At 37.8% G+C, this 20567-nt stretch overlaps 1 protein-coding gene and 1 non-coding gene across 2 annotated transcripts in view; both read left to right on the top strand.

The window, feature by feature from the left end:
• The window catches only part of RPGRIP1 (RPGR interacting protein 1), a 49935-nt gene that overhangs the window by 18350 nt on the left and 11018 nt on the right, over nt 1–20567 (top strand). The window contains exons 12-18 of the mRNA XM_090271897.1: nt 1537–1989; nt 2148–2299; nt 2743–3079; nt 4372–4555; nt 4862–5066; nt 5608–5746; nt 16143–16240. Of these exons, the coding sequence (XP_090128023.1) occupies nt 1537–1989; nt 2148–2299; nt 2743–3079; nt 4372–4555; nt 4862–5066; nt 5608–5746; nt 16143–16240 (1568 nt within the window). The remainder of the gene's footprint in view (nt 1–1536; nt 1990–2147; nt 2300–2742; nt 3080–4371; nt 4556–4861; nt 5067–5607; nt 5747–16142; nt 16241–20567) is intronic.
• On the top strand, nt 15163–15301 carry LOC150016127 (small nucleolar RNA SNORA4). The gene has a single exon (XR_016510332.1). It is a non-coding gene; the product is annotated as a small nucleolar RNA SNORA4 (small nucleolar RNA).

The raw sequence follows: 20567 nt of genomic DNA, 5'->3' as shown, positions 1-20567 counted from the left end.
TATGCAAATCTCATAACGTGAAACTTCCTATATTTAGTAGAGTCACTACTGACCAGGATCTGGTCTCAGACCCCCATGTAAAGAAAATTGGTTTCGTTATTATACCCAGTGGTGAGAGACCTCACTGAGCAAAACTCATCCGACTGATATTCAAGCCAGAATGTTCATTTGCTATTTTAAGGATAGTGGCTGTTTTACTGATGCCATGATAATATTCAGAACCACTGTTCAGGGCAGCCCTCTCTCTGGAAGGCAGAACCAGTAAGCAGGTTACTTAGTGATGATGGAACTAGAGTAAAGGGAGGTGGGACATTCTGGGGCATAATTTATCCATGCCAGGGTGAGTCTGTTACAAGGTCACAGCCATACAACAAAGGAAGTCCTCCCTTGGGTTGAAATTCTCATGTCTTTCAGATTCAGAGTCTTTTTCCCAGGATAGTGCAGAGTAAATATCCTTATCTACGTCTGAAGATTCATTTGCTTTAACTTTATAGTTCTTTCATTATCAGTAAGGTTAAAGGGTTCTTTGTATGTTTACTAGTTATTTGTATTATTTTTTGTACATTTTAAAAACATTTTTATTGTATTTTTTGTATTATTTCTTTTGAGAATTACCTGTTTCTGTCCTTTATCTGTTTCTTAATAGTATTTTATTGATTTTTAGAATTTCATTGTATGCTAAGATTGTTACATTAATCTTATCAATTAAGACACCAATCTCAATTTCTGTATTCCAGTTATTTGGGGCAAGAAGGAATTCTAATGCATCCCAAAATTTTTTATTCTATCACTTTTACTCTTTAAATAGGACCTTCACCATCAACACACTGAAGACTCAAATACTCCCTGATATCAAAGTTTCTGATTGGTTGAACATGGGAGGTAATGCACAGATTTCGCAGACTGTCTTACATATCTTTGCATTCCATTGCCAGTATTTTCAATGTCTTTGTAATGTGTCCTCCTTCATGTTTTAAACTCCATTGTTCTTTCATTTAAAGTGGTTTTTTTTTTACGTCCTTATAATAAAATCAAATTCTTAACAGAATGAAAACTCTTGTGACAGACCTGGTTGAAGAATGGGAATCATTTCTTGGGTGGCAGGGGGTCTAACATAATGTAATAGACTGCGTGGCTCTAGCTTGCTATTCTTTCCATGGCCAGTATCCCAAACTTTTGGAAATACATTTTCTGTTTCAGGCACTTCTCTGATGGAATTTCCAATTAATTCATAGGACCTGCTGGAAGCCAAAACATCATTTATAGAAGAAATTGTGCCTCCAGTGTTTTCTTGAGCTTAGTGTTTACTTTCCAACCGTTCCCTTTGAACCACATCTCTAAGGGAGACATTGGATTAGCCATCAGAATTGAAAGCTCCTGGTTGTCATTCTGCTGCCTTTCCTTTTGAATTACATGGTCTCTTGAAATAATCACAACTTTGACTTCCAGCATGGTTCCTATTCTTCTGTCCACCTTCCTTTATTCTGAGAGAGATCCCTACCTTTTAACGGATAGGCAGTATTCTTTCCCCTCTAGAACAGCTCAAAGATGTGACTTATGGTACTCGACAGATGTCATTATGTCTGGAAACACTGCCAGCCCATAAAGATGAGCATAAGATGGACATTCCTCTGTGGCATCAGAGTGAGAATCTTTTTGAGCTGCACATCCACCAGGCCTTCCTGACATCTGCTGCTCTGGTCCAGGCTAAAGACACTCAACCTACCACTTTCTGCACCTATTCCTTCTATGATTTTGAAACCCACTGTACCCCACTAGCTGTGGGGTCACAGCCGCTCTATGACTTCACCTCCCAGTATGTGGTAGAGACAGATTCCTTTTTCTTGCACTACCTTCAAGGGGCTTCAGCCCGGCTTGATCTTCACCAGGCATTAGCCAGTGAGCACCACACCCTTGCAGCTGGATGGATTTGCTTTGACAGGGTGCTGGAGTCTGTGGAGAGAGTCCATGGCTCTGCCACACTTACTGGTAAGTGCTGCTGGCTTCCCACAGCTCCTGGGACTAATGCAGAATTTCCCGAAGTTTATAGTTGCTCTTCTGGTGCTTTCCCATTTCTTCTGCCTTCATTCCTCATCTTCACCACATCATCTGTATCCTCCATGCCTTTCATACTTTATGCTACCCAGGAGCTGGTGGAGAAGACTTCGGGGTGCTAGAATACTGGATGAGGCTGCTCTTCCCCATAAGACCCAGCCTACAGGCATACAATAAACAAAAGAAAGCCCAGGCCTACCTGTCGGCCAATGTGCTTGGAGTCTGGAGGCCCCAGGAGGATGAGGTGAGAAAAAGGATGAGCCTGTGCATCTCAAAGGAGTCTCAACCAAACAGCTCCTAAGAATAGCTCATTCTCCCGTTCTGGCATTGAATGTGCATGAAAAAGAAGAGCTGTCACCACAACTAGTTCAGATTCTTTCCTTGGTCAAGTCTGAATTTGAAATGAAACCATGCCCTTGGAGTTAGCTATCTCTCCCTGCTGTGAACAAAATAGCTTCTCTGTTCCATTCTCTAAGATAAGCCTGAGTGCCAGCATCTCCCTCAGATAACCATCTGCCAAAGCCAGTTTGCAGGTGGGTTAAAGTCATTAGGTTTCTCTGTGACCCAGTCAGGATTCAACAGTTCTCTAGGTCATAGCTCTTGCTCGTCAGGGTGCTGGGCTTCACTTAAACAACTCTCTCAGACTGCCCTTTTCCTCCATCCAAGACCCTCATCTCTCCAGTCCAGTCGGAGACTTGGAAGCATCAGAATGAGCTGCAGGTGGAAATCACCAGATGCTGTGGCCTCCAGAGTCGATGGCTGGGAACCCAGCCCAGTCCATATGCTGTGTACCGCTTTTTCACCTTTTCTGACCATGACACCGCCATCATTCCAGCCAGTAACAATCCCTACTTCAGAGACCAGGCTTCATTCTCCGTGCTTGTGACCGCTGACCTGGATCTATATCTGAGACGGGAGGCCCTGTCTGTTTACGTTTTTGATGATGAAGACTCAGAGCCTGGCTCGTACCTTGGCAAAGTCCAAGTGCCTTTGCTGCCTCTTGCGCAAAACAAATCCATTAAAGGTGGGGATTCAAAGTTACTGCATCTTTAAGGTCTCTGCTCAGTGTTGTCTTTCTGTCCTAATTCTATTTTTCTTTGATTACTTGCTTGGAACAGTCTCTCTTAAGACCTGCTGAAAGAATTTTAGCATATTGTCAAGAGCAACAGAGCAGACTTACAGCCTCCCTAATTACATGGAAACATTGGTTTCTTCTGCTTCTTTTCAAAAACTAGAGCAAGATTCCCAAGTGGGTACACCCACCAACCTGAAGTCTATACTTCTGTCTCTGAACAAGCATTTTCAGATTCTGTAGTGCTTCCCAGTATTTGTCTACACTTAAGGCGGATTGCTTTTTAGCACATGACCAGATATCAGGTTATAAACTGTGTCCTTAACACCCCCACCCCCATCATTCTCTTGCTTCCTTTAAACATTAGACACAAGTTAGCAAAACTTTCATGCCATACCATGACTAAGGGAAATTTCTTGAATTTTTTTCCCCCCAGTTTGGAGCTTAAATTCATACAACCATACTTTATTTTTATACCCAGGGTTGTGAGTTGCACCAAGGAAGGATAAACTCTCTGTAGGGTGATGCAGTGATATCCATGCTCTCATAGGAAATGTGGATGGGGACAGGCTGTATACCTACTATGTTTAACAAGAACCTGGATATTCCAGGAAATGAATGTCTGAGGCCTCTCTCCTCACAATATCACAGTGCTTTAAAAACAACAAACAAACAAACAAAAACAACCCACAATTCTTCTCACAACTCATCTTTTGCCAAAGAGGAGAGACAATGTGAATCATCTATTATTTTAATCAGTGTTACAAATCAAAAGTCTGGGATTTGGGAAAAGTCATTTTGCTTAAGTTTTCTAGGCTTTTATTATTTTAGAATTAGGGACTGCTTGAATGAAGACAATGGTTTTCTTGGTATACCTAAGGCATAGCAAGTTTGGTAATAGTAATAATAATGTGATCTTGTTTATTGACTGGGTGACTGATGACAAGCAAGCTTTACCTCTCCATACTCTTTGACTATCTCTTCCTGAAACCTGGAGATACCCATCTTCCCCTAAAAATATTTTAAGGGAATAATAGAAGTAAATATTCTATGGGAATATAAATATTCAAGGCTATTCTATGTTAATTCTGAGTGTATTATCATCACGATTATTTAATGAATGCAAATTAGTTACAAACAAAATATGGTGAAATTCAAGAGCAGGGGACTAGATAAGATGCTAATAAATGCTCACTTGCCTATTTCATTTGATCTGATCTTAATAATGTCTGTGTGTTTCTCAGGTGATTTTAGCCTCACTGACCCTGTGGGGAAACCCAATGGATCTATTCGGGTACAACTGGATTGGAAGTCTTGCTACCTGCCTCCAGAAAGCTTCCTGAAACCAGCAGCTCAGACTGAGGTGAACGGCGTCAACTTCAGTTTAGAAATCTCATCTGATAAGGAAAAGGCTTCCTTTCCTCCCCAGGTAACAGACCTCCCCCAATCCTATGGAACAGATTTGAAGAAAACAGCATTAGAATTGGAGGAAAAGAAGTTCCTTCTGTGAATGTCGTGTGCTCTGAAGACTTAGTCAGCATCCCTCATAATGCTGTGAGGCTTTTAATGGAGCCAATCTCTGGGTTTTATTGTGGGGAGAAAAGAGAGATGGCATCTCTCAACTCTAGATGACAGGAGAGAAACGAAGTCTAATGCTAGACTACAAATTCCTTTCTTAAGTATCAAGGCTGTTAAAGTATTGTTTTATAAAGCTATCTCCGATCCTTGTATTTTGGACCAGGAGGTATCTGCTGAGATTCCCATTGAAGCTGACCAGTATCCAGCTAAGAGAAAACCTCCTCAGGTGGGAGAAAGAAAGGAAAGGGAACACCAGGTTGAAAGCTACTCAAGAAGAAAACATGGCAGAAGAACTGGCCTCCAACTGAGGAACAGGATGGAGTACCTCAGTCGTAACATCTTAAATGGAAATACACTACAAGTAAGGCCTTAGAAACCCTGAGGAACTAAAATGTGCGTTGTAGTATCCCCAAATATATTACTCTCAAAGAAAGCAGCAGAAGCACACACACAAGATAAGCAGCAATCATGGCTTTTTGTAGCTACTACAAACACAAGTAGTTAAATAAACCTCTGGACTATTCATTTCAATATACTTTAATTCAAGAGATTATCTAATCTGCAATTTATGCTTAGGACTTTAGTGTCATAGTTTTAACCAGTTCACTTCAACTGTAATCAAAATAAATTAAAGAGCAAGTATTTATTGAACACCTACTATATGCTTGATATTGCTTTTTCTTCATAGGAAACTGGATTAAAGTTACTATGTAGCACCTAAAAATATGTATGAAATTATAACGTACATGTTATAATTATATATTACATTATTATGTTATAATAATTTATACTATATTAATTGTATATTAATGTGTAATTTTATGTGATTGTTAATTTTATTAAATTATTATAATTATACACTATAATTATATGTAATTTTATTTGTTGTTTTTATTCTGAAGCAGGTGAGCTACACTGAATGGAAGTTCTCAGGACTTAAGATCTCTGGAGATGATGATTTAAAAAATCAGCAAAAGGAAGAGGAACTGAAATCATCCTCTTCAGCACTGATACAAAATGAAGCCCTACATTCCATAAATGGTATTGTCTTTTAAAAATTTAATTTTCCTATTTAATTATTGAATTATTTTATCAAGAGAGATACTTTATGCATTCATCTTCATTGCTAAACTTTTCATGGGAAATTAGTACTGAAGACCCTAGGCACAGTTATATGTTACAGTGTGCTGGTGTGAGAAGTGTTCACAATAAAAACTGGGACGCAGGACTTGAGCAGTAACTGAGGCAGTTGTTTATTCACAGATCTGCAGCTCTGGGCGCAGCCTAAAAGCCAAATCAAGGTGTCCACTGAAAAGATGGAGCTGGCTGTTTTTATCCCTAACTCAAATAAAGTGTCCCCTTCCCCCTCCTTCTCCTTCCACGTTTCTCCATGCTGGATACTCCGGAGTTACAATCTAATGTGATTATCTAAATTAACTGAAGGTGAAAATTAACTCAGGGTGATCTGGTTATAGATCTGTCTCCAGCTCTCCTTTGAAATTTCCCTAACTTGTTTGCTGGGGCTGTCTGGCTACATTTTCCCATTTTCCCTGAGTCTGGTGATGACTATCTCTCCCCCTTTTGATCTCAGGATGCCCCTTTTTTGATTTGTGAATACGCTAATACTGTTAACTCTGGCTCAGAGACCCTCTGATTAAATTTGCCCTTTGTTGCTAATGATTTTCTACTGGTTTGGGAGTCACTGTTTCCTTGTTTCTTACACTGGTTATGCCAAGTAAGGCTGGAATTCTCAAAGAAAGCAGCTTTGTATGTATTTAAAGCTAGCTAGTTTAGTTACCTAGTAATTATAAAATGTTAATTCACTCCAGAGTCTTTGTGAATTATGGTTACAAAGAAATAGGAGGAGTGTGATTGGCTCATTTGTGATGTTAATGCAAATTTCTTTCAAATTAAGGCAAGGCTTTTGTGTTACAATGAGAAATAGACGTGATTTGAGGTTATAGTTATGGTAAACTAGGTTATTCAGACCAACTTTCCCACTGATGACAACTAAAAAGGTAAAATTAATATATTTTTTAAAAATTTAATATTTCTTAAAAACATTAAAAAGCCAGTAAAAAAGGGAAGAATTACCAAACCTAGATCAAGAAATGATTGGAACTCAGAAAGGGTGGTCTGGAACTGCTTCAGCCCTAGGACATTGCTGGTCTGGAAGAGGTTGCGGGAAGATAGAACCATGCTTTTGGTGGACTTTGGGTTTAGGGAAATGGGATTTAGTTTGACTCTGGTGTCTGCCCCAGGCAGAATTTCCCACCCTGGTCTGGGACCTCAGAAGGCAGCACCATTCTTAGTCTTTTCTGCTCTGAAAGTCAAAACTGTGCTTTGGGCACTTGCCAGACTAGAGGGACAAGGGCTGACTCGGTGCCCACTAGGTCACCAGATATTGGAGTATCAGACACAACCTGCATAACAACAGTGTTTACTAGCTTCATGGAGATAAAATTGAACTTTAAAATTTCAGCAAGGAAGTGGAGCTATGAAAATTGATATTGTAAGTTATAAACACATTTTGGTTAAAAATAATTTCAAACTTACATAAGAGGTGCATGAATAGGACAAAAATAAAATCACATAAACCCTTCATGCCAATTCACCAGCTTTTAACATTTTTCTACTTTTTGCTTTATCATTTTTTTCTGAAGCATTTGAGAATAAGTTGCAAACATCATAGCCCCTTACTGCTGTATATTTCAGTAAGAAAAAAAGGTTATATAACCATTAAATTTGCAAATTTAACATGGATACAATATTACCTAATGTCCAGTCCATTTTCAGAATTTGTGAACTGTCCTAAAAATGTCCTTTGTAGTAGGCTTTGACCCTTTATCTAATCTGGGATCAGATATTGCATTTAGTCATGTCTCTTTCATTTCTTTTAATCTGTATTGGTTCTTCATTTTAATTTGTCTTTCATGATATTGACATTTTTGAAGAATATAGGTGAGCTGTTCTGTAAAGTGCTCATTCTCAATTTGAATTTGTCTAGTGCTTCTTTATAATTAGGTCCAGGTCATGGATTTTTTACAGGAATAGCACAGAAGTAATATTGTGTCCTCACTACATCACATTAGAAGGTAGTTGATGTCAATTTGTCCCATTATTGGTGATGTTAACTTTGATCACTTGGTTAAGCAAGAATCTGCCAGCCCTGACCAATGTGGATCAGTTGGTTGAGCATCATCCCATGGAGCAAAGAGTCACTGGTTAAATTCCAGGTCTGGGCACATGCCTGGGTTATGGGTTCAGTCCCTGGTTGGTGTGTGTTTGAGAGGTAACAGATTGATCGTTCTCTCCCTCTTTTTTGCCCTCCCTTCTCATCTCTCTAAAAATAAATATAATACAAATTTTTTTTGAAAGCATCTGCCAGGATTTTTCACTGTAAAGTCATCTTTTCCCTTTGTAATTATTTCATCATCTATGAGGAGATATTTTGAGGCTATATAAATATCTTGTTCTTCATCAAATTTTACTTAACATTTTTGGCGTCTATTTATAGGTTGTTGTTTTCTTTTCCTGAATGAATTGCAAATAACAAAATTAATCAATAGAAATGACAGAACTGCTAAATTTATGAGAGAAATATAGGGATTAAAAGTAGATTAAACACAACCGAAATGAGAGTTGGTGAAGTATCCAGAATAAAGCAAGGAGACGACAAGATGAAAATACAAAGAGAAGGAAAGCGACATAAAAGATAAAATGAGGCTGTCTAAGCAACACAATTAAGTGTAGGAGAAGAGAAAGAAGGGAAAAGTGCAATATTTAAAGTGATAATGACTAATAAAGGATATTAAGATTTAATTAAATGAAACTCAAGCAGGATAAAAATAAAATAAAATAGAGACATATCAGAATAAAAATGCAAAAAATAAAATTAAAGAGAAAATATTAAGAGCATCCATTTAAAAGAAAAAGACAACCATGATGCATCAGTAAGATGTTAACTGACTTGTCAAGAGCTACAACTCTAGACTGGGGCTGGTCAAGATGGTGGTACAGGCAGACATGGTTTACCTCTTTGCACAACCACATCAAAATTACAACTAAAATATAGAATAACCATCAGCCAGAACCAACAAAAATTGAGTTGAATGAAAGTCTGACAACTACTGAATTAAAGAAACCACATCTATTGAGACTGGTAGGAGGAGCCCAGACAGGGAATAGGCTGGTCTCTTACCCAAGTGTGGTAGATAAAAATTTGGGAGGGATATCTCAAGAGCAAGGAGTTCTAGCCCCACACCAGGTCCCCCATTCCAGGTTCCAGTGACAGGAAGATAAGTCCCCACATCTTTTAGCTGCAAAAACCAAGGGGGAATTGAGTCAGTTTAAGAAAGTACTGGAGGCCCAAGCAGTTCCTCTTAACCCACACACAGACTCACCTACTCAAACTCTCCCCCTCTGAGCTCCAGCACTGGGGTTGCAGCTCGAAAGACACCAGTGGTATACATAAACTGAAGTGTCTGACATCAAGGTCAGGAGAAGCCATTGTCTCTTTTCTGAGCCCTCTCCCCACAGAGCCAGCAAGCTGGTATCATATTTTACCTCCATCAATCTGGCTAACTCTGACCTGCCTCTTGGAGATCCCCAGAGTCTCCACTCCACCAAATTTACAGGCCCATCCAAGCTGCTTTTCTATATGAATGGCAGGTCTTGGCTCATGTTTCACAACTTTCTAAAACCTATCAAATAAGCAACAGTTGGCTTCAGTGAACTCCAGGCCAGGCACTACCAGCAGACAGCTTAGATTCACAGCTTGGCTTCACCTGGGAATCTCTAAGCCCAGCACAAGTAGCAGCCAGCTCAGATTTCTCTATAGCTCAGGCAGGATGCTCCAGGCAAACACAGGTGGGGGCTGACCTTGGCCTGCACCACTTGGGAAACCCCAGGGCAATGCACCCAGTGAACAGCTACAGAACATGTTGGAGCACTACTGCCCTGCCCCTGCACAGCTGATCCTTCACGGAGGGTGGAGGTTGGTGGTCAGAGGTCACAGCCAGTCCTTTGAGTTGGGTAAATCCCTCCCCACACGAAGGGCACACTTTGAGTACCCAGCTTGGGTGGTAGGGGAGGCTGAGCCACTGGACCCTACAGGACACCTACTACATTAGGCCACACTACCATGATATGGAGTCAAAGAAGCTCTCCTTAATACACAGAAACAAACACAAGGAGTTTGCAAAATTGAGGATACAAATAAATATGACCCAATGAAAGAACAGAACAAAACCCTAGAAAAAGACTAAATGAAACTGAGGTAGTGAACCTATCAGATGCAGAGTTCAAAGCACTGGTGATTAGGATGCTCAGAGAAATGACTGAGTGCGACCACAAAATAAAGGAAGAAGTGAAGGTTATACAAAGTGAAATAAATAAAAATATTCAGGGAACCAACAGTGATGGGAAGGAAGCCAGGATTCAAACCAATGATGTGGAACAAAAGGAAGAAATAAGCATTTTCCAGAACAGAAAGACGAAACAAGAATTGAAAAAAAAATGAGGAGGGGATTAGAAACCTCTGGGACAACTTTAAACATACCAAAATCCGAATCATGGGGTGCCAGAAGGAGAAGAGGAAGAGCAAGAAATTGAAAACTTATGTGAGAAAATAATGAAGGAAAACTCTCTGAATTTGGTGAAGGATATGGACATACAAGTTCAGGAAGCACAGAGAGTCCCAAACAAACTAGACCCAAAAAAGGACCACACCAAGACACATCATCATTAAAATGCCAAGGGTGAAAGATAAAGAACGAATCTTGAAAGCAGCAAGAGAAAAGCAGAGGGTTTCCTACAAAGGAGTGCCTATAAGTCTCTGAGCTGATTTCTCAAAAGGAACTTTGCAGGCAAGAAGAGACTGGCAAGAAGTATTCAAGGTGATGAAAAACAAGGACTTACAACCAAGATTACTCCATCCAGCAAAGCTATGATTTAGAATGGAGGGCAGATAAAGTGCTTTCCAGACAAGGTAAAGCTAAAGGAGTTCATCGCCACCAAGCTATTATTATATGAAATGTCAAAAAGACTTACTTAAGAAAAAGATAAAAATTATGAACATTAAAATGACAACAAACTCACAACTATCAACAACTGAACCTAAAAAATAAAAACAAAATCCAACTAAGCAAACCAGAATAGGAACAGAATCATAGATATGGGGATCATTTGGAGAGTTATCAGCTGGGAGGGGGAAGGGGGAGAAATGGGGAAATGGTTCAGGGATTAAGAAGCATAATTGTTTGGTACAAAATAGACAGGGGGACATTAAGAATAATATTGGAAAGGGTGAAGCCAAAGAATTTATATGCATGTCCCATGGACATGAACTAAGGGGGTGGGATTGCTGGAGGGAAGGGGGATGGATACTGGGCAGAGGGGAACAAAGGGAAAAAAAATTGGGACTACTGTAACAACATAATCAATAAAATATACTTAAAAAAAGAAAAAGAAGAAAAGAAGAGAAAGTCAAACCCAAAGAAGAAAAGAATCAAGATCAGAGCAGAAATCAGTGAAATAGAAAACAGAAAAAAAAAAAAAAAAAGAGAGAGAGACAGAAAATCAATGAAGCCAAAGTTGTTTGGGAAGATCAACAAACTTGACATGTTTTTATCGACTATGACCCTACCAATTTGATCCAACCATGAGACAGAAGCTACATAGTAATTTGAACAAGAAGAACTAATATAAAGAATTATTAACTATAACAGGGGATTGGACTGGAGGGATGAGGATTAACTAGTAAGAAATAAAAAAACTCTAAAGAATACCTGAATAACAGATTTAAAGAGCATGCACAAATTCCTCAATTCTTGGTAGCTGAGCTAGAGCACCAAAGAACACATGGATCTGGTAGAAAACCTCCTTCAGGGCTGAAATCCAGATTTTGCTGGAGGGAATGAAGTCATGAGAAGTTTGCTGTGGCTGCACATCAGAACTCAGGAACTGTCAAGTTCCCTCTGGAATGTTGGCAGTAAACCATTCACAGATAGGTGTCAGGCCACTGGCATTTCACTGTGAACCTCATGTGCTACTGGCCACTGGGAATTGCTGGAATTAGATATTGCAGAAACCATGTGCTACTAGAATTGTGTTCTGCAGGAAACCATGTGTGCTGCTGGAGCCAGGCCCTAAGTTCCAGGAGCCTGGTCTGTAGAGTCCACATCTGCCACAGGAGCCTGCCCAAGTGAACACACTAGAACCAGGAAGAGAAACCTTTTTCTTCTCCAGTGATCCTCCAATGCCCTCTACTGACAAAACTTAACATAGTGCCAGCTGGCAAAGAAGAAATATTTACAGGGTCCACCTCCATTATTGCAGAGCAGGCAGTGAAGTTTTTATTTTGAGCCCAGAAGCAACAAATTGATAACTGGTGTGCTGATCAAGAAAAAAAGAGGAAAAACAGTAGTTTGCAAAATTAGGAATGAATGTAGTTGCTAAAGAGCCTACAACTAAAAGGATTATAAAATTATATTATGAACAACTTTTTGCAATTTAGATGGAAAAGAAAAATGCCTAGAAAGATAGAAATTACCAGAATTGAATCAAGAAGAAATAGGTCAATATTGACCTATAAAAAATAAAGACTATGACCTGACTGGTTGGCTCAGTTGGTTGGGTGTTGTTACTGGTTTGATTCCTGGTCAGGACACATGCCTGGTTGCAGGTTCTGTCCCTAGTCAGGGCGTGTATGAGAGGCAACTGATCAATGATTCTCACAGCCATGTTTCTCTTCCTCTTTTTCTCCCTCCCTTCCCCTCTCTCTAAAAATAAGTAAATAAAATCTTTTTAAAAGAGTAAGTAATGAGTAATTTAAAATCTTTCCATATCAAAAAGTCCAGGCCCAGATGGCTTCATTGATGAATTCTGTTGATATTTAAAGAAAAAATAATACTGATTCCTCATAGTCTTTTTCAGAAATAGTAGAGCAAGAGAAACATCTTAATTCATTAAGTTATAGAGTTAGTATTATCTTGATATCAAAGCAAACCAAAGACATTTAAAAAATCAACCACAGGCCCTGGCTGCTGTGGCTCAGTGGATTGAGCATTGGCCTGCGAACCAAGTGTCACTGGTTTGATTGCCAATCAGGGCACATGACTAGGTTGCATGTCAGGTCCCCAGTTGGGGGCACGAGTGAGAGGCAATCACACAGTGATGTTTCTCTCCCTCTCTTTCTCCTTACCCCTCTTTCTAAAAATAAGTAAATAAACAAACAAATAAATAAATGTTATTTTTTTAAAAATCAACCACATATCAATATCCATCATGGACACAGATGCAATATCCTAAATGAAATATTAGCAAATCAACCCAGCAAAATCTAAAAATATTAAAAGCCTTGTACACCATGATCAAGTGGGATTTATTCCAGGAATGCAAGGTTAGTTTAACATCAGAAAACGAACTTAATACACTGTATTAATAAAATAAAAGCTTTATGATCACTTACTAGATGGACAAAAAAGCATTTCACAAAATCTAACTCCCATTCTTTTTTAAAAAAGTTATTAATTAATTTTAATCCTTACCTGAAGATATATCCATTGATTCCAGAGAGAGGAAGGGAGGAGGGGAGAGAGAGAGAACACTATGCGAAAGAAACATTGGTCAGTTGCCTCCCATATGCACCCTGACCAGGGGCCGAACCTGAAACCTAGGTATGTGCCCCGACCAGGAATCGAGCCTGCGACCTTTCGATTTATGGGATGATGCTCCAACCAACTGAGCCACATGGGCCAGGGCCAACTCCCATTCTTAATAAGAGCTCTCAGAAAACTGGGAATAGAAGGAAGTTGCTTTAGGCTAATAAAGGACAATAAAGCCTGTAGCTAACATCTTACCTAGTGGTAAAAGACTGAATGCTTTTCTCTTAAGACAGAGAACAAAGAAAGAACATCTGCTTTCACCACTCCTGTTGAACACTGTAGTGAAGGTTTTAGTAATTGCAATAAATCATACAGATTGGAAATAAAGTAGTGCTGTCTTTATTTGCAATAGATATCATCTTGTATTTAGGAAATCATAAGAAATCTACAAAAATTGAAAACATAAAACAAAAAACCCTAGAACCAAAAGCAAGTGAACAAGTTGCAGGATATAAATCAATATTTTAAAATCAATTGTATTTCCATATACTATCAATGAATAATTAAAAATGAAATCAAGAACACAATTTTATTCACAATATTATCCAAAAGAATAAAATTTTTAGTAGGAAAAATTTAACAAAAGACCTGTATACTGAAAACTACAATAGAGAAATTAAGAAAGATTCAAACAAGTGGAGAAATGTACCATGTGTACGAATTGGACCACTCATAATTTATATAGAAATGAAAAAAACCTGGTATAGCCAAAACAATTGTGCAAAAGGAGAACAAAGGTGAAGTTTTGTATTAACTGATTTTATTTTATTTTTTTAAACATTTTATTTTTTTATTTTTAGAGAGAGGGAAAAGGAGGGAGAAAGAGAGGGAGAGAAACACTGATGAATGAGAGAAACACCTGGCCCACAGCCCAGGCATGTGCCCTGACTGGGAATTAAACCAGCAACCTTTTGTTTTGTGGGACAATACCCAACCCACTGAGCCACGCTGATGAGGGCTGTATTAACTGATTTTAAACTTACTACAAAGCTACCATAATTCAGACAGTGTGGTATTAACATAAATCTAGACTTGCAAATCAGTAAAACAGAATTGCAAAATTAGAAATAAATTCATATTTATGGTCAAATTATTTTTCACGAAGATTCAAAGGCAATTCAATGGGGAAAGCTAATCTTTCCAATAAATGGTACTGAAATCAGATATCCACATACAGAAAAAAGAAAAAAATACTTAGACCATTACCTCACATTCTACACAAAATTAGCAAAAATAAATCATAAATTAAATATTAGAACCAAACTATAACATAACTAAAAGGAAACATAGGATAAAATATCTGACCTTAGATTAGACAACGATTCCTTGGATATGACACCAGAAGCATGATCCATAAAATAAAAATTGATAACTTGGACTTCAGCAAAGTAAAAGATGTATCCTTGCTCTTCAAAGGACACCATTAATAAAATGAAAAGATAAGTTATAGACTAGGAGAAAATATTTGCAAATCACATTTCTAATAAAGAATTTACATCTATAATCTATAAAGTACTCTTACAACTCAATAATAAGATAACCTAATTTTAAATGGTCAACAGATTTCAATAGACTCGCATGAGAGAAGATAGATGAATAGCTAATAAGCATACAAAAAGATGCTCAACATCTTTAGTCATTAGGAAAAATATAAAATACCACAATGAGACACCAGTTACACACAAACTAGAACTAATGTGTTTCCGATGTGGAAAAATTGGAATCTCACATTATTGGTGGGAATATATAGTACAGCTACTTTGAAAAAATTGTTTGCTGTTCCTTAAAAGTTAAACATAGAGTTTTTTGGAGGGGAAGGATTTTTAATAACCTTTACCAACCTGGGCTATTTGGGGGAATAAAGAAGACCACACTCCACAGCAGGCTATATCACTAAATGTATAGTTAACTATATTTTGTGGCTTACATTACATAGGAAATAGAAAAATAAAAAAATGTAAACATATACTTTACAACTCAGCAATTCTATTCTTAGGTATCTACACAAGAGAAATGAAAACATTTCTCTACTCAAAGACTTGTACACAGATATTCCTAACAGCATCATTCATCATTCAGAATAAGGAAAGTTTCAATAAATAACAAAATTCACTAATCATAAAGACAAACATTGATAAAGCTGACTATCTTAAAAGTAAGGATTTCTGTTCAGTAAGAGATTAAATCAGCAAACTACAAGAGTGGAAAAGACATTTGTTACAAATGTAACCATCAAAGGGCTCAAATTCAGAAAATATACAGAACTCCTACAAATCAATAAGAAAAAAGATTAATAACCTAATAGGAAAATAAGCAAAAGATTTGAAATGCACTCCACAAAGAGAAAATTCAGGTGTTCAATAAAATGTGTCGAAAGTCATCTTGTAAAGAGACCATGTGGGACAGGAGATATTGTTTGAAGCTGTCTTTGGAAAATGCAATCTTTCACACCCTGATTGCTCCTTTTTACTTTGACTTGGTCATTTTCTTCATCTTCTACAAAAGAATGAACTAACTTCCTTCCTTCCTTCTCTCCACTCTTCCTTCTTTCTCTTTCTTTCCTGTTTGCAAGTAAACGTTGAATATTTGGCAAGCTTCCGGATAAGTGAATCTTTGAAAAAAAGGGTTTGTTTCTTAACAAACACAGTCAAAATCTAAGTACTCAGAACTAATGACCAGACAGTAGATTGATGATGTAGGTACTGGGTCTTTTCTTGGGCTAGACAGGGTGCTCTGAAACAGTTCTGTAACTCTAGCCTCTTCTTTAGCAGATAAAGAACCCTGTGATCAGGCTTCTGAAGTCAGTGAAGCACAAACTACAGACAGTGACGACATAGTGACACCTGTACCTCAGAAATATCCAAAGGCAGTAAGTACACTGGAGTGTTTATTAAGTGCGTGACAAGATTGTAAATAATGACAGTTAGTGTGCTTAATAACCATATATGTGAAGTTCAAACCTAAATTTAATGAACCTGGTTGGAAATTCAAATTATTTAGTTAAAAGTACATTGAGAGTGAATAGAATTCTGCTGGTGCAGTCAGATGAAAGGATCATGTTCTAGATGTGATGTAAATGAGGACTTGCTTCAACACTTCTTTCTCTTATTTGGATTCCTTATCTGCCTTCTTCATTGTGTAAGGAGAGAAGGTTTACCTGAAGAGGTAGAGGCTGGAAGAGAGGAAAAGAGTCTTCCTGGGAGGGTTCAGAGGGATCATTCAGTTTCTGAAGTTTTTGACCCAACCTTTAAAACCTGTCGTTACAGTTATTTATTAAACCTTTCCCTTTCAAACCTTTTTTGGAACTAAGAGAAGATATACACACACATGTATGAATAAAGATTCACAGGCATACTCAACAATCATTGTATTAGATCTTGTAGGTTATTAATGACGTAGAAAACAATCTCTCTTGAGCCACGAGAATGCTCCCTGGATATTTGTAGGTGCTCAGTAAATGTTGAATGAGTGACTGAATGAAAGGTTAAAATATAATTGAGAATTATGAACTTCATTAGAAACAGTAAAGAAATATATAGGTGACCTAGAATCAAGTGGGTAGGTTATGTGATATAAACCCTAAGGTTTTTAATAATTCAGAAAGGGAAAATTATTGTTGCTTTTGTAGTGGTCAGAAAACTTCCTTGAAAGTCAGAACCTGTCCTGAGGATCTGCAAGAAAATGAAGGATATTGGAGTGGGAGAAACAACTCAAAATCAGTAAACTTGAACAGTTAATATGGCAAATAGTCCATTTTATTGTTTTTTGAACTTTTTATCTGTCATATCTTTTTAAGACATTATGTAATTAATGTATTGAGAAATGTTTATAAGACAGATCAGAGCCGTTGAATGTAAGAACTAGACAATAACACCTTAGAGATCACAAAGGTGAATAAAATTAAATGATGTATCCAGCATTACAAAGCTAGTTAGTGAAGAAGCCAGAATTCCAATCAAAATTTCTAAACCATGACACTTCAGATCAACCCAAAAAGCAGCCAGCTGGTCAGCAAATTTTTGAACTACAAAGTAGACAGATTACATTAAAAATATTACTGTAAATTAAGGGCAGCTAAGTAAGATCTCCTTTTAGAAAATCTATTTGTACCCAAAAATGTTGCTTGAGAAACTAAATATAAAAACTAAGCCTATTTAGCAAAAACTAGTGTTATTATTATCAAATTAAACCTACAAGACAGACATGTATATACTCAATCATGATTGTATTTCAAAATAGCTAGGCATAAAGGCTGAAGGAGTTGACAGCCCAGATACAATACTTCAGCTCTGGTACTCGTCTGCCTGGAGTTAGCTGGGATAATAGAGGAGGCAAAAGAATGTAATGTTTAAGAGCATGGAGATTTGGTTCAGGCAGAAGTGGTTTAGATCCGGCTCTGTTACTTACTGTTTATGCGGTGTTGCTATCTATTGGGCTTTGTTTCCTCATCTGTAAAGCACTGGTGTTAAGTATGCCTACTTTACTGTGATGAGGCAAGATTTAAATAAGGTAAGGGTTCAGTACAATGCCTGAGACAAATTAAGCACTAAAAGATAGCGATGACAATGTTGATGATGGCAATAGTGTGTCCTTTCTGAAACATCCTAGTTCTCAAGGTCAAAGCTTTTAGAATCTGGTGGTGATTTCTACAAAGGACTAGGCCCTAAGGGGTGAGGTATTGGAAGCGGGGTGGGGGTGCTTCATTTCTCTTTTGCCTGCCTGGTCAGTTGAATATGTTGAACAGTACTACTTATAAAACACCCTTCCAAAATGCTTTTCTCTTATACTGATAGTGAAAGTTAAACAATGACAATACGTATAAATCTTTAACAGGTTTTCTTTGAGTCCTGATCTAGGACAGTTCCTGTGTTCATAGGATGTGTGTAGGACCCTTCCCCAGGAGGCCCTATTAATCAGTACAAGATTCCTAAAGGCCCTCTGTGCTTATCGTCCCTCTGAGAATCCCCCAAAAATTATCTTAGTCCAAACATGGTTTCCTCAGAGGAAGTCCCATTCCTGGTCCCAGGAATCAATTTCCCATTCTTGACAGCTACGAATGATAAGGGAGCAGTCATTTCCACCTGCTCTATGGCCTCAGGGCCTGTCTTTTAGCTGTAGTGTGTATCAAGAACCTCAAAGTTTATTCTCTTCTCTTATACTCTTAATTTCACATACGAAGGATGTCCTGACCCCTTATATATGCTAGCTAATTAATTTTAGCAATCCTCCCTCCCCCCCGCAATCAAATTAGCTAGCATACCTGAACTCATAAAGCTGAAGGGAGCTGTCTGTCTGGCACTAATGCCGCATAACTAACTGCTCTTAGAGTTTCTGCCATCAAGTTCAAATGAGTTAGTATATACAGTGGTTAATGTGATTTAATATTACTAATCATATACTCTTTTTTTTTTTTTTTTTTTTTTTGCTGTTCAGTCCCAATAAAATTACATAATAGAACTAGCTCATGTAAAAGATTATGGACCAAACTGAAACATCAAACCATATGTTGGCCAATTTGGACTGCTATAATGAAGTACCAGAGTCTGGGTTGCTTATTAAAAAAACAGCAGTTTATTTCTCACAGTTCTCAAGGCTTGAAGTCCAAGATCCAGGTGCCAGCATGGTCAGATTCTGGTGAGGACCATTTTCCACATTGCAAACTGTCAACTTCTCACTGTATCTTCACATGGCAGAATGAGAATAAGCCAGCTCAGACCTCTTCTTATAAGAGCACTATTCCCATCTATGAGTGCTCCAACCTCATTACCTAATTACCTCTCCAAGGCTCCACCTCCAAATACAGTCTATAAAGTGCTTTCCCACAGAATTATAATGTGAGCTACAAATGTAATTAAATTTTTCTACACTTCTTAAAAGTGTAAAAATACACAAATAAAACTTTTAAATATATAAGTTTAAAATATTTTTTATTTAACCTAAATATCCAAGGTGTCATTGCAACATAAAATCAATAGAAAAAATTATTGATATATCTTATATTCATTTTTTTTTCATGCAAAGTCTTCAGAATCCTGTCTGAATTTTACAGATAGTCAATCCCAATTCAGATTAGCCACGTTTCTAGTTCTCAGTAGCCACATATGGCAAATGGCTATAGTGTTATATCCTATAACTCTGGTGCAATGTTTTTCTACTGTGAGCTGGCATCCATTAGTGGGGAGTGTAATCAAAATAGGGGGGTCCCAGCCAGCACTAAAAAACAAACAAACCTAGATGTATAGATTGAAATACAGAATAACAGTTTGCATTACATACAGTAAGATTAAGAATCATTTCAAGAGAGTTACTTCGGTGATCTTTATACACATACATACAGCTACACATACACTGAGACTTAAAGTCTGGTGGCTGTTCATTATTAACTATAGGGAAAATGTTCATCCCTATTAATTAAGGACAGTTTCCTTTTGGTAAGATAGAGACCACAGAACCATTTATTTGTAAAATACCTATTCCTCAGACGTACCTTGAGAAGTTCTGCTTAACTTTTATTGAGACTACAGTTCACAACTAAAAATAATTGCAACACTTGCCAACTGGGAGAAATCTGACCCGAATCCATCAGGAAAAAAAAAAAAAGCAAATCTTTTGTAACACCGCCTGGCTCCAATATAAATTAGGCAATGGAAGAGAAACCAGAAAATAGATTTGGAGCTATTAATGAGTGTTTTATACTTTATTTGAAGTATGTCTCCTGAAAGTATTACAAGTCCTACTCATATTCTGGAAATACCTCCCATTGCCCACTTTATTTTTATTTTTTAATATGCTTTATTGATTATGCTGTTACAGTTGTCCCAATTTCTTTTCCCTTTGTTCCCCTCCACATAGTGACCTTCCTCCTTCCAGTTGTCCCCCCACCTTAGTCCATGCCCATTGGTTGTGCATATAGTTCTTCTCAACATCTTCCTGTCTACTCCACTCCCTCCTACTATGCTTCTTAATTCCTGTACCATCTCCCTCCCTTTCCCCGCTTCCCCCTCCCTGGTGACCTCCCCGCAATATGTTCCCCATACCTATAATTCTTTTCCCACTCTGTTGCCTAGTTTGCCTTTGTTTCAGTTCCCTAGTTTCTGTTGTTGGTTGTTGTGATACAGTTTTCATTTTAATGTTCATAGTTTTGATCCTCTTTCTCCTAAACAGGTCTCTTCAACATTTCATATAACAGTGGTTTG

Source organism: Furipterus horrens, unplaced genomic scaffold (genome assembly GCF_987537825.1).
Source record: "Furipterus horrens unplaced genomic scaffold, mFurHor1.1.pri manual_scaffold_3, whole genome shotgun sequence".
NCBI classification, from domain to species: domain Eukaryota; kingdom Metazoa; phylum Chordata; class Mammalia; order Chiroptera; family Furipteridae; genus Furipterus; species Furipterus horrens.
The sequence above is the reverse complement of the archived record's forward strand: the minus strand, read 5'-3'. Positions and strand labels throughout refer to the sequence as shown.